This window comes from Lepidothrix coronata, unplaced genomic scaffold, assembly GCF_001604755.1.
Source record: "Lepidothrix coronata isolate B3197 unplaced genomic scaffold, Lepidothrix_coronata-1.0 Scaffold27, whole genome shotgun sequence".
Classification (NCBI taxonomy): Eukaryota; Metazoa; Chordata; class Aves; order Passeriformes; family Pipridae; genus Lepidothrix; species Lepidothrix coronata.
This window is the reverse complement of record NW_016690207.1, coordinates 6,490,811-6,505,000: the sequence shown is the minus strand read 5'-3', so window position 1 is coordinate 6,505,000 and position 14,190 is coordinate 6,490,811. Positions and strand designations below refer to the sequence as shown.

General features: G+C 55.1%; 1 protein-coding gene across 4 annotated transcripts in view; it reads left to right on the top strand.

Moving 5' to 3' along the window:
- ARHGAP32 (Rho GTPase activating protein 32) overlaps positions 1-9,551 on the top strand; it is a 77,741-nt gene extending 68,190 nt beyond the window's left edge. For all 4 annotated transcript variants that reach the window (XM_017809833.1, XM_017809836.1, XM_017809834.1 and 1 more), the window contains 5 exons: positions 394-539; positions 1,474-1,548; positions 2,099-2,950; positions 3,600-4,462; positions 5,522-9,551. In XM_017809833.1, the coding sequence (XP_017665322.1) occupies positions 394-539; positions 1,474-1,548; positions 2,099-2,950; positions 3,600-4,462; positions 5,522-7,747 (4,162 nt within the window). In that variant the 3' untranslated portion in view covers positions 7,748-9,551. The remainder of the gene's footprint in view (positions 1-393; positions 540-1,473; positions 1,549-2,098; positions 2,951-3,599; positions 4,463-5,521) is intronic.
- Positions 9,552-14,190: the final 4,639 nt, after the last annotated feature.

Here is a 14,190-nt window from a genome sequence, read left to right as displayed (position 1 = left end):
TGCAGTGGAGCAGTTGCACAGGCTTGATGACACTAGAAGTGGCAGTGGGAGGAGGTGAAGGTGATTTTACAGCACGAGTGAGGTACCTTTATGGGTACCCTTTTTGGGTGCCTTTATGGCCGCACAGCTCCCCAGAGAGCTGGAAATCCATCCCTCAGCTGCTGTGCTGCACAGGCAGGAGCCTTTGCTCCCCTGCACTGCACCTGCATCCCAGAGTTGGGTGGAATTCACCCAGCAAGACTGCAGGGCTGAGCTGTAGGAATGAAAACACCCTCAGCTGTTGAGAAGAGGGAGTTTCTAAGCAGAAACCAGAGAGTGCTGATAACAAGCAACCAGTAGCAGGATTTAGATGCAGCTTCCATCTCCAACTGTGTGCTCTGTTTGCTCCCCCAGAAAAAGGCCTCCCAGCAAGATGAAGAAGTCTCCAGTGGGCAGCTGGAGATCCTTCTTCAACCTGGGCAAATCCTCCTCTGTGTCCAAGCGCAAACTGCAGCGCAACCCCAGCGAGCCTTCGGAGATGAAAGCCATAGCCCTGGCAGGTGAGCTGCAGTCCCCTCCCAAAATCTGGGCTTGAGCAGCACACATTCAGTGTGCTTTTATCTCCTTCTAGCGTTCAAGCCAGGCATGACACTCCAGGGAGCTGCTCTTTCCCAAATGGATCTCGGGCAGCTCCAGAGCCTGACAGAGCTCACACCTCTGCGACTTTGGAATGACAATATGTGGGTGCTGCTGCAATAAGTCTTAGAATAATTCCTTCTGACACTCTGATTATAAAATGAGAGTACAGCTCTGGCTCCCTTTGCTGCTCTCAGAAGATTAGATTAGGGAAAGGCACCTTCCTACAAACACTCTCTCTACCAGTGTAATGAGAACACATCCAACAACCCTTTGTAGCCACAGCCAGGATATGTGGGCTGAATCCTCAGCCTTTTCCATATATAATTTTCTGCCTTCCTCCAAATTTAAAAATAGCAGCAGTGTGTTTTTGAAGTAAAACACACCACAAATCCCAAAACGTGGGCCAGTGAGAACTTTTATCCCATCTTCTCCCAGGTCCCATTTTCAAATTATAACCCTCACACACCATAAGTGCCCTTTGAGACTGTCTCCTTGGAGACTGAAGTTGTGCTTGTTCAGTGCCCATAAAACAAGTTGTGAAAATGTTTTCTTCCCCATTTTTGAGGGGTTTTCCTTGCTGGCAGGAGCCAGCCAATTACCACAGGTACCTCCCGAGTCTGTAGGAGGATGATGTGGAGAGATGTTTCCTGACCTGTCACCTACAGCAGGTACCATTTGAGTGGGTCACCTTTCCCAGGACTCTAAAATGAGCATCAGAAACCCGTCCCCAAAACAAAACTACCCTCAGGACAGTGTTGCTGGAAACCTGTGTGTGTTTTTCCTGCCATCATTACACAGCCAGATATAAAGCACAGTCACAACTCAGCCTTTCCCTGTGTGGATTCCTTCCCTCAGGTGGACGAGGAGACAGCGGGACCCTGCGCTCGGCTAAGAGTGAGGAGTCTCTCACCTCTCTGCATGCCGTGGATGGTAAGGCACAATCCCACCTGCACTTCTAATAAACGTGGATTAAAGAAGGCAGGCTGACATTCCTGGGCACAGATATGCCACAGGGCAGCTTTTCCACCTCTTCAGGGAAAGGTGGACTTGCTAATTAACAAAGCTGCCCAGCACAGATGGGTGTCACAGAAATGCTCTTCATGCCTTTTTTTCCTTCTAAGGTAAAAAAACCAAACCTCTTGCTTTGGTGTAGCTGGCACTGCCTATGTTCCTGCCTTGCCACCTCCCCTTTCTATTCCAAGGCTGACAAGGCATCATCATGAAGGAAAATGCTCTCTGAGAAAGCCTTAGGCCTACAGCACATTTAAACTGGTTTTGCTTGTACACACAGCTTAGTTTCAACTAAATCAGACCTGGAACTGCTGTAAAAGAGTTTAAACAAACGTGATAAACAGTTACTGCTAACCATGTCACTTCTGTGTGCAGGGCTCACCAGCTGAGCTTTAACACCCCCACCAGGCCCTGGCCTCCTGGACAGCAGGATTTTGTCCCTAACCCACAGGTATCTCCTCGTTCCCAGGTGAATCCAAACTGTTCCGACCCCGAAGGCCCAGGTCCAGCAGCGATGCCCTCTCTGCTTCCTTCAATGGGGAGCTCCTGGGGAACATGAACCGCTGCAACTCCTACGACAACCTTCCCCACGACGACAGCGACGGGGACGAGGGGCTCATCCACGTCCCTGCCCTCATCTCCCCCCGCTCCTCCGAGGACGTCGACCTGAGCCCCCCGGACATCGGAGTCGCCAGCCTGGACTTTGACCCCATGTCCTTCCAGTGCAGCCCCCCCCAGGCAGAGTCCGAGTGCCTGGACAGCAGCACCTCCCTGCTGGAGTCGGTTGACATCAATAGGGACAAACCAAGCCTGCTAAAGAAGGATTTAGAATCGGGCAGCCAGTCCCAGACCCCGGGCAGTGCCACGAGCTCTGAGCCAGTCTCCCCTTTCCAGGAGAAGATGAGTCCCTTCTTTACGCTGGACCTGAGCCCCACGGAGGAGCAGCCCTGCAAACCCCTCACCTTCTCACCCAAGACGGGCCGAAAGCCCATCAAATCTCCACCACTGACTGCAGAGCCCACCTGCTTTGCCCTGCCCAGCCGTGGGCCAGAAGCCATCGGAGCAGTGCCCATCACATCCAGGAACTCCTCTGCTTCCAACTGGAGCAAAGGCATTGGCATCACTGAGATCACAAACAGGTCCCCAACCCAGATGTCCTTGCCCCTGAAAAGCAGTGAAACAGGAGCAGGGGAAGGAGCCCACCAAGAGCTGCAGCATTCCCAGCTAGTGGCTGCTGGCAAGCCAGAGCTGCCAGAAGAAGGGGAGAGACCCATGCCAAGCAGTCAGACTAAGACTGTACCCACTGGACACACACAGCCAGGTACAGTGCATTTTCCTCCATTCTTTCTTTAAGTTCCCGAGGGGACCTGCTCTCAGAACCGCCCTCCTCTACGTGCCTTTTAGGAGAGGGGATTTGCCCGTCAGTTCTGATCACGAGTGTCTTGCAGGGCTGTGCAGATCAATAGGGTCTTAACCTCTGCCTTCTCCCTACATCACACAAATCTTGGATAATTTTCCATAATGCTTTATATGCCACTTTTTCTTTCCCCATCCTGTCATGCGTGAAAATCTCTAGCATGTCCTTCTCAATCATTTCAGCCAATTGACCATCTAAGGCTTTTCTTTTTTAAATTAAAAATCTACCAACACTGTAAGAAGGGACCTTTTCACCTAAAACCTTATGATCAAAATTGTTTAAGGGTATCTCAGTCTCTGCTACCTCCTCCCTACCTCTCTAGAAATGCAAGAGGAGCCTTTAGACAATCTCTTGTGTTTTTTTCCTCTTTCTGATGAACTGCTGTGCTGTTGAGCAGCGTTTGCGTGTGAGACACAAGTGTTTCACACCAGAAGGAACTGCCACTGTGAAAGTGTGGAGAGCATCTATTTTTTTATGATAGTCTTTAAGGTTAAGGTCACTCTCCTTATTGGGTAACATAAAATCACTCTCTCTCTCAATTTTCCCCCATTAGGAGCAGTTGCCCTCGACTCCCCCCAGGATCCTGTTCCCGTCAGTTCTGTGTCTCTTATCCCTCCTCCTCCTCCGAAAAACGCAGCGCGCATGCTGGCCCTAGCGTTAGCCGAGTCCGCACAGCAAGCATCCGCCCAGTCCCTCAAAAGGCCAGGAGATGCTCATGCTGAAAGCACAAATTATGGAGAGGCTGAAGCTGGCACAGCTCTAGAAAAGCTCCATCTCTCTGCTGGTGCTCCAGACAAGCTCCACCTGTACACCGGTCTGCCCGAGAACCGACTCCACTTCCAGACCGGTGCTCCCGTAGAGCAGGAATTCCAAGGTAGCGGCACAGCCGGGGAGCAGAACCACCCACCCGGTACACCTGGAGGCCAGGACCCCCCGCCTCTCCACACAGGCATGCCTGGGGACATGCCTGGGAGCAGAGATGCAGAGCAGGAGCAGGCCAGCTTCCATCCTGGCAAGGCGGGGGACAGTGAACACTTCCCCGCGCGCGCGGGGGACTGGGAGCACACGGCCCACCACGCCCCAGAGCGGGAGCCGCCTGCCCCAGAGCCGGCTGTGGACAGACCCCAGCTCCGGGCATGCCTGTCTGGGGACAAGCTCCACACTCCCACCTGCACGGCCGAGGACAAACTGCCGTCTCCTCTCGTGGCCCCTGCTGGGGACAAAGGTGCCCCGGTGCCGTATTTAACCACCATCCCCAGCGCAGCCGCCGAGCCCTCGCAGGGGGATGGCACCGTCCCAGCCGTGCCACGCACAGCCACGGCCACCCAGCCCACCCCGGCGCAGAGGCAGGACCACCAGGCAGCCACGGGACAAGTGCCAGCATCCTCCAACAAAGCTCCGAGCAGCTCTGCTCAGGTACATCCTGGTCCGGGCACAGCTGGGCTGTAACTGCAGGGGGGGAGCTCTGGGAAAGTCGGGCCCCCAGCAAGTGGGGGTTCACAGGTCGCTGGAAGGGATGTGGGTACAACGCAGACACAGCCTTGAAGGAAATCCTGTGCTGCTTTCCTAAGTGGGCATCCCAGTATACCCACTGTCCTTGGTTTGAAGGAGAAAAAGTATCTGCAGTGGTAACTGATGTGCTCAGAAACAGAGATTTTTGCATCCTCTGACAATATCCTCTTCCAGCATCCTGTGTAGGATCTTGTCCAACTAGTGATAGCACAAGAGGACATAGTCTTAGACCTTCCCTCATGCAGCTTAGGTTGGACATTAGGAGGAAGTTCTTCACGGAAAGGGTGACTAGGAGATGAAAGGGGCTGCCCAGGGAGGTGGTGGAGTCCCAGTCCCTGGCGGTGTCCAAGGAAGAACTGGACATGGCACTCAGTGCTCTGGGCTGGGGGACAAGGTGGGGGTTGGTCAAAGATTGAACTTGATGATTTCTGAGGTCTTTTCCAGCCTCAGTTATTCTGTTTAACAGAGCAGGTCATATTCCTTGTGCAGTGTTCCCTCAGAAATCCAAAGCACCTCAGCCCATGAAGCGTGTCCAGCTTCAGCCTGGCCTAAGCTCTGTAGGCACATTTAGGGCAGGAATTGCTGTTTTGTTACACGGTGTGATCTGCTCCCAAGAGCCTGAGGAGGCCAAACCCAGGTGCATTTTCATTAAGGTGATACATTTAAAATCAGAGCATGTAACAAAACACTGGGAGCAGTGGGTAAAGAGGCAGCCACCTCCTCCCCTTCCTGTGCTTTGGCATTTGCAGAACACACCAGTTGTAATGGACCCAAACTGCCGGTGGCACTGCACTCCCCTCGCTGAGAGGGAACCTGCACATCTCTCCTTCCACAGCCAGTGGGAACCAGGCACAGAAGCACTGAAATTGGGCTGACCCATATGAGTGTCTGTGATATTTTAACTGCCGAACAGGAGGGGGGAAAGCTGCCTGTCCCTGACTTCTGCTGCCTTCCTCCCTGCAGGTGTGGAGCACCACTGCCCCTGAGAAGCCCCCGGAGCCTGGATTTGTCTCAGAGAGCAATTCCACCGCCCGTGGCTCCTCCTCGGTGCCCGGGGGCCCCCAGAGCCACATGGAGAAGCCCCGGGAGTCCACGAGGGCCCCCCCGCTGCACCTGCGCTCTGAGTCCGTCCCGTCCCACCCTTCCTATGGCTTCGTGCCCCCGGTGCCACCCGTGAGGACGCTGGAGAGCAAGATCGCGGCAGCCATGCACTCCAACAGCGCCGACCCCCTCAGCAACGCCAACTACCACGCCTTCCTGGCCTCCTCCATGCTGGCCTCCTCCGTGGAGGAGGCGCTGCTGCCACCCCCGCCGCCGCCCCCGCCCAAGCACACGGTGTATGTGCCACACCCCAAGCCTGAGAGCATCCCCGAGCCCTCAGGGCCGGACCCCTACCTACACCCCAAGCCGGCCTCCATGCACCAGTACAGGCCCGAGAGCGTCCCCCCCAACGTGTACCACGGCAAGCCCGAGCCCCACCAGGCCTACCCGCCCCGCTCGGACACCCCTGGCTCGGCGGGCACCCGCTACAACACCTACGGCACCCAGGGCAAGGCCGGCCCGGCCCTGCACTCCAAGCCCCGCAGCCGGACGGAGTTCGTGTCCTCGGTGAGCCCCACGGGGCTGCGGAGCGCCGGCTACGCCGAGGACGCTCCCCCCTACCCCACCATCCGCAGGGTGCAGTCCCTGCACGTGCCCACCCCCGCTGCCGCCGCCATCCGCTCCGTGCCCATCTCCCGCACCGAGGTGCCCCCGGACGACGAGCCCCTGTACTGCCCGCGGCCCCTCTACCAGTACAAGCCATACCAGCCCCACTCTGACTACCACGTCACACAGCTCCAGCCTTACTTCGAGAACGGGCGGGTCCACTACCGCTACAGCCCCTATTCCAGCTCCTCCTCCTACTACACCACGGCCGACGGCGGCTTCTACGACCTGGATCCCTACAGCACCGTGCGGGTGCGGCCCTTCCACCCCCTGCCTGGCCGCGACTTCTCCTCGTACGCGGCGCGGCTGCAGAGCAAGGGGCTGTACCGCTACCCCAGCCTGGCCTCCTACCCCCGGGGGGGGCTCATCAACCACCTGGCGGGGAAGGAGCACAGCTTCGTCAGCAGGGACGTGCCCCCCGCCCCGGACATCAAGCACATGTACATGTCGTGGGACCTGGAGGACATGGAGAAGTACCGCATGCAGTCCATCCGCAGGGAGAGCCGCTCGCGCCAGAAGGTCAAGGGGCCCCTCATGTCCCAGTACGACAACGTGGCCCCGCTGCTGCAGGACGAGCTGGGGGGGCTGGACGCCATCCACCTGCGCAGCAAATCCGATCCTGGGAAAACTGGCCTCCTCACGGTGGCAGAGGGCAAGGAGGGGAGGTACCCGGGCAAGGCGGCCACCCCCGAGGGGGACGAGCGGTACTACCTGCAGCACCCGGAGCCCGAATTGGACAGAGCCCACTACCACGGGGGCTATGGGAACGGGCAGCCCGAGAAGCCGTCCCTGCCCCAGAAGCAGAGCAGCGTCCGGAACAGGAAGATGCACGAGCCAGGTGGCAGCACCAGCGAGCACAGGACGCACTTGCAGCAGGAAGTGAGCCATAGGCAGCCTGCCGAGCCCAAAAATGGGCCCCCCTACCCCGACTACAGGCCCAAAGGGGGCCCAGAGCCCTCCGAGCCCTTGGGCTACCAGCACTCGGGCAGCAAGTACATCCCGGCCGGCCAGGACACCCTGAGGCTGAACCACAAGGAGGGGAGGCTGGCAGAGGACAGGCCAGACATGGAGAGGTCCCGAGCCAGACCCCCTGCCCCCGTGGAGAAGCACTCCAGAGACTGCTACAAGGAGGAGGAACACACTACCCCTCCCGTGGCCCCGCCGCCCAAACCCGAGCGGAGCCACAGCCTGCGGATGCAGCACCCTGAGCCCATGGAGAGGGACTCTGCCCTGCTGTACCCCTACCAGACCCTGGGCAAGCGCCAAAGCACTATGACTGTGGTGTCCCAGTACGACAACCTGGAGGATTACCATACCATGCCTCAGCACCAAAGAGGGGGCTATGCTGGAGCAGGGGGGTTCGTGCCCCCCGGGTTCACCCACGTGCACAGCAGGACTTACGCCACGGCGCTGGGGCAGGGCGCCTTCCTGCCCTCCGAGCTGTGCCTGCAGAGGCCCGAGACAGAGGTCCACGTCGAGTGAGCTGGTGGGGGGGAGGAGGGATAGAGTCTAAGCAGCCTCTGCTGGACAGTGGACTGTTTTATTTTTTCAGTGATGGAAAAAACAAACCAAACCCTGACCCTGCCCCGATGAGAAAGCAAAGCCCCTTCAGCCCCCACCGCCCACTCACTGTTTTTATGTAGTAGAGCTCTAGCTTTTTCATGTAGTTTTGAGACAACTGGAAGGACAGAGCAGGCTGTTGGCACACAGGTGTTGCCAGAGAGGCCGGGCATAGCTGAGAGAGGTGCTGTTGACAGGGAGGGAAGGAGTTTGTCCTTCCCCAGGTGTGACGTTGGCAGTGGCCGCCGCTCCCTCCCCGCACAGTGGACTGTGCGTGCAGCTCTTCTCCAGGCTGAGTGCCCTTCCCACTGCTGGCTCCCAGGAAGGGGGCTCCATGACACTGTTCTGCCCCTCTGAGTTACACAGCAAGAGTGGGCCAACGGCTGGGCAGGGGGAAAGACTGCCCAAGGGTTTTCTCCTTGGTTGGTGCTGAGGTCCTGCCTCTCCCTCGTGTGCAGTGGACCCACTGCAGTTGCTTTGAAGTGGGTGGGAGCCCGTTTTGACTTCAAGGCTGTGGAATAGGCTCTGAAGCAAGTTCAGAACACAGCACACTTGTTGCATTGTTTGCTTAAGAAGCTGCTTCTGCCTACAAGAAATCCAATTACTTTACATTTCCGTTTTTGGAAGCAGAGGCCAGCGACGGGAGCCAAGTAGGGCAGGTTTGCATTTCTCACACCAAAAGAAAGGAAACACGAAACTACACCAAACCCTACACAGGCAGCTGGGAACAGCACACCCATCCCGTGCCAATTCCTCCTTGCTGCTGGGCTCTCTGTGTCCAGATGAGCTCATTCCATCTCGTGGCTGGGCCAGACTGTGTCATCTCACTCCAAAACCCAGTAAAAATAAATACAGAAATCTCCATGGCATTGTGTCCAGCCTGTAAATCAGAGCCCACCTTCCCAGCTGTGGGAGTGACGCGTTATCTGCATGAGCAGCTGCCCTGGGCCAGGTCCTGCAGCTCTTCCAGCAGGGAATGTTCCTGCTGACCTTCCCCTGAAGGTCTGCGTGCTCTGTGACCTCTCGGTTCCGTGTTGGCAAAGGGATCCCTGCGGAGTTGTGGCACACACGGAGCAGTGACGTGCTGTCTGTGCTGTGTGTTGCCTCCCATCCCCCAGTGCAGCTCCTCCCAGTGCTCAGTGAGTAGGGACAGAAGGCCAGTGCACTGCAGAACACACTAATAACAGTGTCCAAGCTGTTTAAAAGCTTTCACATTGTAAAAGCAGCCGGGCAGCACCTCGTGCTTCCTCTCAGACTTCCCAGGACTTCCCAGACTTCCCCCCCCCCCATAAATTAAGCACATCCATCCCATTTAGGCAGGGCTTACAAGCAATACTTGAGATTTAGGAGTTTTTAAATGTTCACTGATAAATTCCAAGGCCATTCCTGTTCTGTGTGATTGAAGAATTTCTCTACCTGTTTTGAATCTCTAATGTTTTATTAAAAGCCTGGAGGTCCTGCAGTTAGCACACAGCTGCCAAAGGGAGCTTAGGTGGTGTTTTTGAACAAAAAAGTTTCATGGCTATTTTGGGACTTTTAAATCCTAAGGAAAACCTGCTTCTAGTAGCTGACTAGTCTGTAACTGTTTGCTTCTTTTAACCTTGGAGCCTTGTCTGGGGCTGTTTCAGTAACTACCTTCAGGTTCTGTTTTATTGTGCAATGCTGATGTTTTAAGCATTTTGTTTAGAAGAGTTCTCACATGTTATGAAATGAAATTTGGCAGTGAGAAAAAAAAAAGAAAAAAAGAAAGGGAAAAAAAAAGGAGAAAAAAAGCAGCACTGTGATCCAGGGTACCACAATCTCCTCGTGAGGAATTCCCAGGTAGAGGGGTTGGGGTTTTTGGTGAGGGAATGCTTTTTGCAATGTTTTCTTTCAAGGAAAACTAACAGAAGTACACAGAAGGGGCCATGAGGTGAGCCATGGCCTGGGCCAGCCTGTCTCCATTGCTGGGAACTCCCTGGGAAAGGCTGCCCTGCCTGAGTTCCTTGGGATGAGCTGGATGAGTCCATGCTCTCAGCAGGGTGTGTGGTAGCACAGTCTCTCCTCAGCTGCCAGTGACCTGTGAGGTCTTCAGCTGAAGTGTTTGGTTCAGGCTCTTTGGGATTCAGGGAATGAGAGCTGTAGGTTGAACCTCTCTCTCCATGAAAGCCTTAATTCCCCCATCCTGCCCCTCAGCACTCTCCTGATGCCCTGATTTTGGCCTTATGTTCACCAGGACTATCCTGTAACTCTGGGGGCCTGATGCCAGCTCCCACTAAGGGTAAATGCCTCTGGATTCTCCTGCTTGAAGCCACTGTCTCCCTTAGAGACCAGGTGCCGTCCTCAGACAGCTGCTGTCCCAGCCCTGTGCTGTCCCCAGCCCTGTGATCCCCCAGCCCTGTGATCCCCCAGCCCTGTGCTGTCCCAGCCCTGTGCTCCCCCAGCCCTGTGCTCCCCCAGCCCTGTGCTCCCCCTGTGATCCCCCAGCCCTGTGCTCCCCCTGTGATCCCCCAGCCCTGTGATCCCCCAGCCCTGTGCTCCCCCTGTGCTGTCCCCAGCCCTATGCTCCCACAGCCCTGTGATCCCCCTGTGCTCCCCCAGCCCTGTGCTCCCCCAGCCCTGTGCTCCCCCTGTGATCCCCCAGCCCTGTGATCCCCCAGTCCTGTGCTCCCCCTGTGCTGTCCCCAGCCCTGTGCTGTCCCCAGCCCTGTGCTGTCCCAGCCCTGCCGGGGCTCTCCCACGTTGTGGGAAGTGCCAGGGGTGAAGCACCCGCTCATCCCATGGGAAACAAAGCTTTCAGCACCTTTCCAAAAGGGCTTCTGGAAGTGCACACCTGACGTGGATGTTTGCTACAAACGGCCTTCTTGGGAATGAGAGGGTCTCCAGGAAAAAAAGCCAGCAGAGAAGTGAGCCCCCAGCTGTCCTCCCCTCCCTCCTGGCTGTGCTCTGAGGGCTGGAAGCTCTCTGAGAACCCCAGCGTGTGTCCACCAGTGCTGAGCCAATCCAGCTAATTCAACAGAATTAAAAAAGGTGAAGGCACCAGCTTTTCCCAGATAACACCGACCAGCACCTTCCTTTTCGTGTTGCTGCTGCCCATGGCTTCAACATCCTGCACGACCCTGCAGCCCCCAAAGCCATAGAGGGAACTCTGCAGTTCTGCTCCTGCACTGGGCTTGGCCTGGTGGTCCTTAGAGATCTGAGTTTTACATCCTCATGATTGGTTCATGATAAACATCAGCTGTATCTTTCCAAAGATCAGAGGGGAGACTGAAAAGGGTGTGTTGTGCATCAGAGCGAGGAGGGGGTGTCTGAGGGGCTGAGGTGGGGGGAGGTGACATTTCAGTGTCCCAGCTGAGGACAGGAGAGAGCAAGGGGACAGCAATGCAAATAACCCTGGAATCCAAGAGCAGGTCTGCTCAGGCTCAGTGGTTCATGGCCTGAGCACACCTCCGGCGAGGCGCTGGCAGCTCTGACCCTCTGATTCCTGACACTTGCCATAGACTGCGTCTGGAATTGCCCCTTCCCGAGTGTCCAGCCAAAGTCCTCCCCAGTGCACACAGGAGTTTGGGGCCAACAGAGCCCCCAACTCTGGATTTTCCTCCTCAAACCTCTGCTTTGGAGTGGGCTGTGCAATCCCTAGGAGGCCTTCCTTGGGAAGGGGGAGTGCAGACAGTGGGTGAGTAATGAGGGCCCAGCCCCTGTGAAGTCTTAAATAAAGCATTAATTTCTGATTTTTAAGAAGTCTTATCAGGTGAAACCTTTATGCACCTATGAGAACAGTCCCACAACCTCGTGCCTATGTCTTTGCAGTGATCCTCCTTTTCCACTCGTCAAGGGAGGGGGGTCAGTAAGGATTGCACAGTGGTAGTAAGTTGCTACACAAAACCAAAACCAACTTGAAAACATCCTGTTCCTCTTTCACCCCAGAAAGGGACAGAACCTCAAGTGTGCTCTGCCACTGCCCAGGGCATGGACTGAAGTGATGTTACATGTCAGGAAACCTGGATGAGAAGTCGTTTCCCTTCCTTTCGCTCTTGGCAGCTTGGGCATGCACCTCTTCCCAGAGCTTTTCCCAGATTCCCGTGTGAAAGGCATGGTCTGGTGTGAGCAATGTCCAGTTCCTGGTGTGCAGAGTCCTGCCTCGTCCAGTTGGGGGAAGGGAGGGGGGAGAAAAGGGTTGTTTTGCCGTTCATTTTCCTGCTGTAGAAGACTTGATTTTTCTTTCCCTGAGCCGCATGAGAGAAACATCCCAGAAAGTCTTGGGTTACCTTTGGAGTTCCCTTCACTTTAATTTATATAGTGTCTTTTTTTGTGAACTGGTGTAAAATGTATATGCTGACAAGCTCATGTATTTTTATGTAAATATTTTTTGTGGTTTTCCCCACTTGCCCTTCTCTGTAAATATTTAGAATTCTCATATTCTTCTCACCTTGTATGATGCAGATGTGGTTTTGTTTCTGTTTTTTATTTGTACTGTAATGCAACAATCCAGACTGAGGTGTCTTGTGGTATTAAACAAAAGCAACAGTCCCACTGAGCTCACACTCAGATCTCAGATGTGCAACTTGACAGCATTAATCAAGCCAGGTTAAAAACTACTCCGGTGTGTTTGTTGTGTATTTTTGCCTCTGCCTCGTTAATTAAGTGTATTCAAAGAAACAAAACAGGAGAAGCCAGTTTGGAGCCCTTCTTTGGAAGGCTGCTGGCAGGTAGCTTGGGATGAAGGAGGTGACTTTGAATCCGTGTGCCAAGGCTGGGGCTTATCTGTGCAGTTAAACCATGGCTGCTTCCTAACAACAAATAAACCAGCCTGGGCTCTTTGAGCCTCCCTTTCCTCTCGCCCAGCACACAAGGAGAAGCAGCTTGGCCCTGGCACAGGAGGCACAAGGCAGATGAAGTGAGGACAAACAGATGGCACAGCCACCTTGGCCCTCGGGGCTGGCAGGAGGGGTTCTGGGCACCACAGTGACAGTGGTCAGAGTTAATTAATAGCAAAAAAGGTGATTAAAGGAAAGGAATTTCAAAGGTTTTTAGCATTGTGAGGAGGACTTCTGATAGTCTTTTCATCCAGTAAATGTTATGTTTTTTAGAACTGCTGCCAGGAGTAAAACCAGCCTAATGCTGCTGTCGTGGGAGGGCAGGTGACCCCGCTGTGCACACAGAGCCCGTGGGACACGGGGTGACATGGGGTGACACGGGGTGACACGGGGTGACATGGGGTGACACGGGGTGACACGGGGTGACATGGGGTGACACAGGGTGACACGGGGTGACACGGGGTGATGTGCAGCCTCTGCCCCGGGGGCCTTTGTGAGTACAGAGGGGCTGCTGAAATATTTGCTCCTAAATCTTAACTTTACATCCAGATCTGCTTATTGATGCACACCCACCTGAACACTGATGCCCTTGTAAGGTCTCACCTGAAGCTGAGCAACCCAATCCCTCTGACCCCAGGAATTCCTGCTGTTCCAGAGCAGCACAGCCAGGAACAGGGGACCTTGCAAAGGCTGCCAGCTCCCTGTGTTCTACCCCCACAGGAACCCCCCTGTGCTCACTGCCCACCCTGCTCGTGGGTCGGCACCTGAGCTGTCCTTGGAAGGCAGAACATGACTGGAGTGACTTGGCAAACAAAAATCGTGACCCTTAAGTCCAGTAAACAAATTCACATCTTAAGTGTTTGTGGCAGCTCCACACGTTTTCTGCTCAGTGCACTGTTGACAAGGACAATTGGCAATGGTTAAATCTATCCCAAGGGTTAAACCTGTCCCAAGGATTCAGTCTGTCCCAAAAGGCTCAGGTTTAGTGGGTATGGGAACAGCAGAAAGCTGAACCTGTTGCCTCATGGATCACCCTCAGAACTGACATCCCAGCTCCAAAAATGCCCCAAAAGCAGCATCGTGCCTCCCCAGCAAAACAGGAATTCCTTTAATTCCCCTGAGATCCCAGCGGGCACGGGAGTTCTGGGAGGGGGGTTTCAGGGCAGCACCCAGAGCAGCTCTCAATCGCACCCACTGCTCCAGACACGGCTCAAGAGAAAAAATAACGGTGAAAACACTCCATCCCTCTCAGCCTAGCCCGAGTAGCTGAGATTTACACACAGAGCAGACGAGGGAGAAGGAAGATTTAAACTGCGAAAGTGTCCAAGGGCTGGAAAATCCTGGGCACGAAATGCCTTTCGCTGCCGGGGAGGCTCCAGCAGGCAGCGCTGTTAAACCGCTCCTGCCGCTCACTGCGACCTTCCAGGAGAGCTAAAAACGATGAGGTTCCGTTCTAGTAGTTTCTGCTCAGGTTTCCAGCTCCTGACATCTAGGGGTGGGTTCCTTTTTAATTTTTCATGCTCAAACAGGTCTGTGGAGCGCTCAGTGCCTGCAGCATCCCGAGGAGCT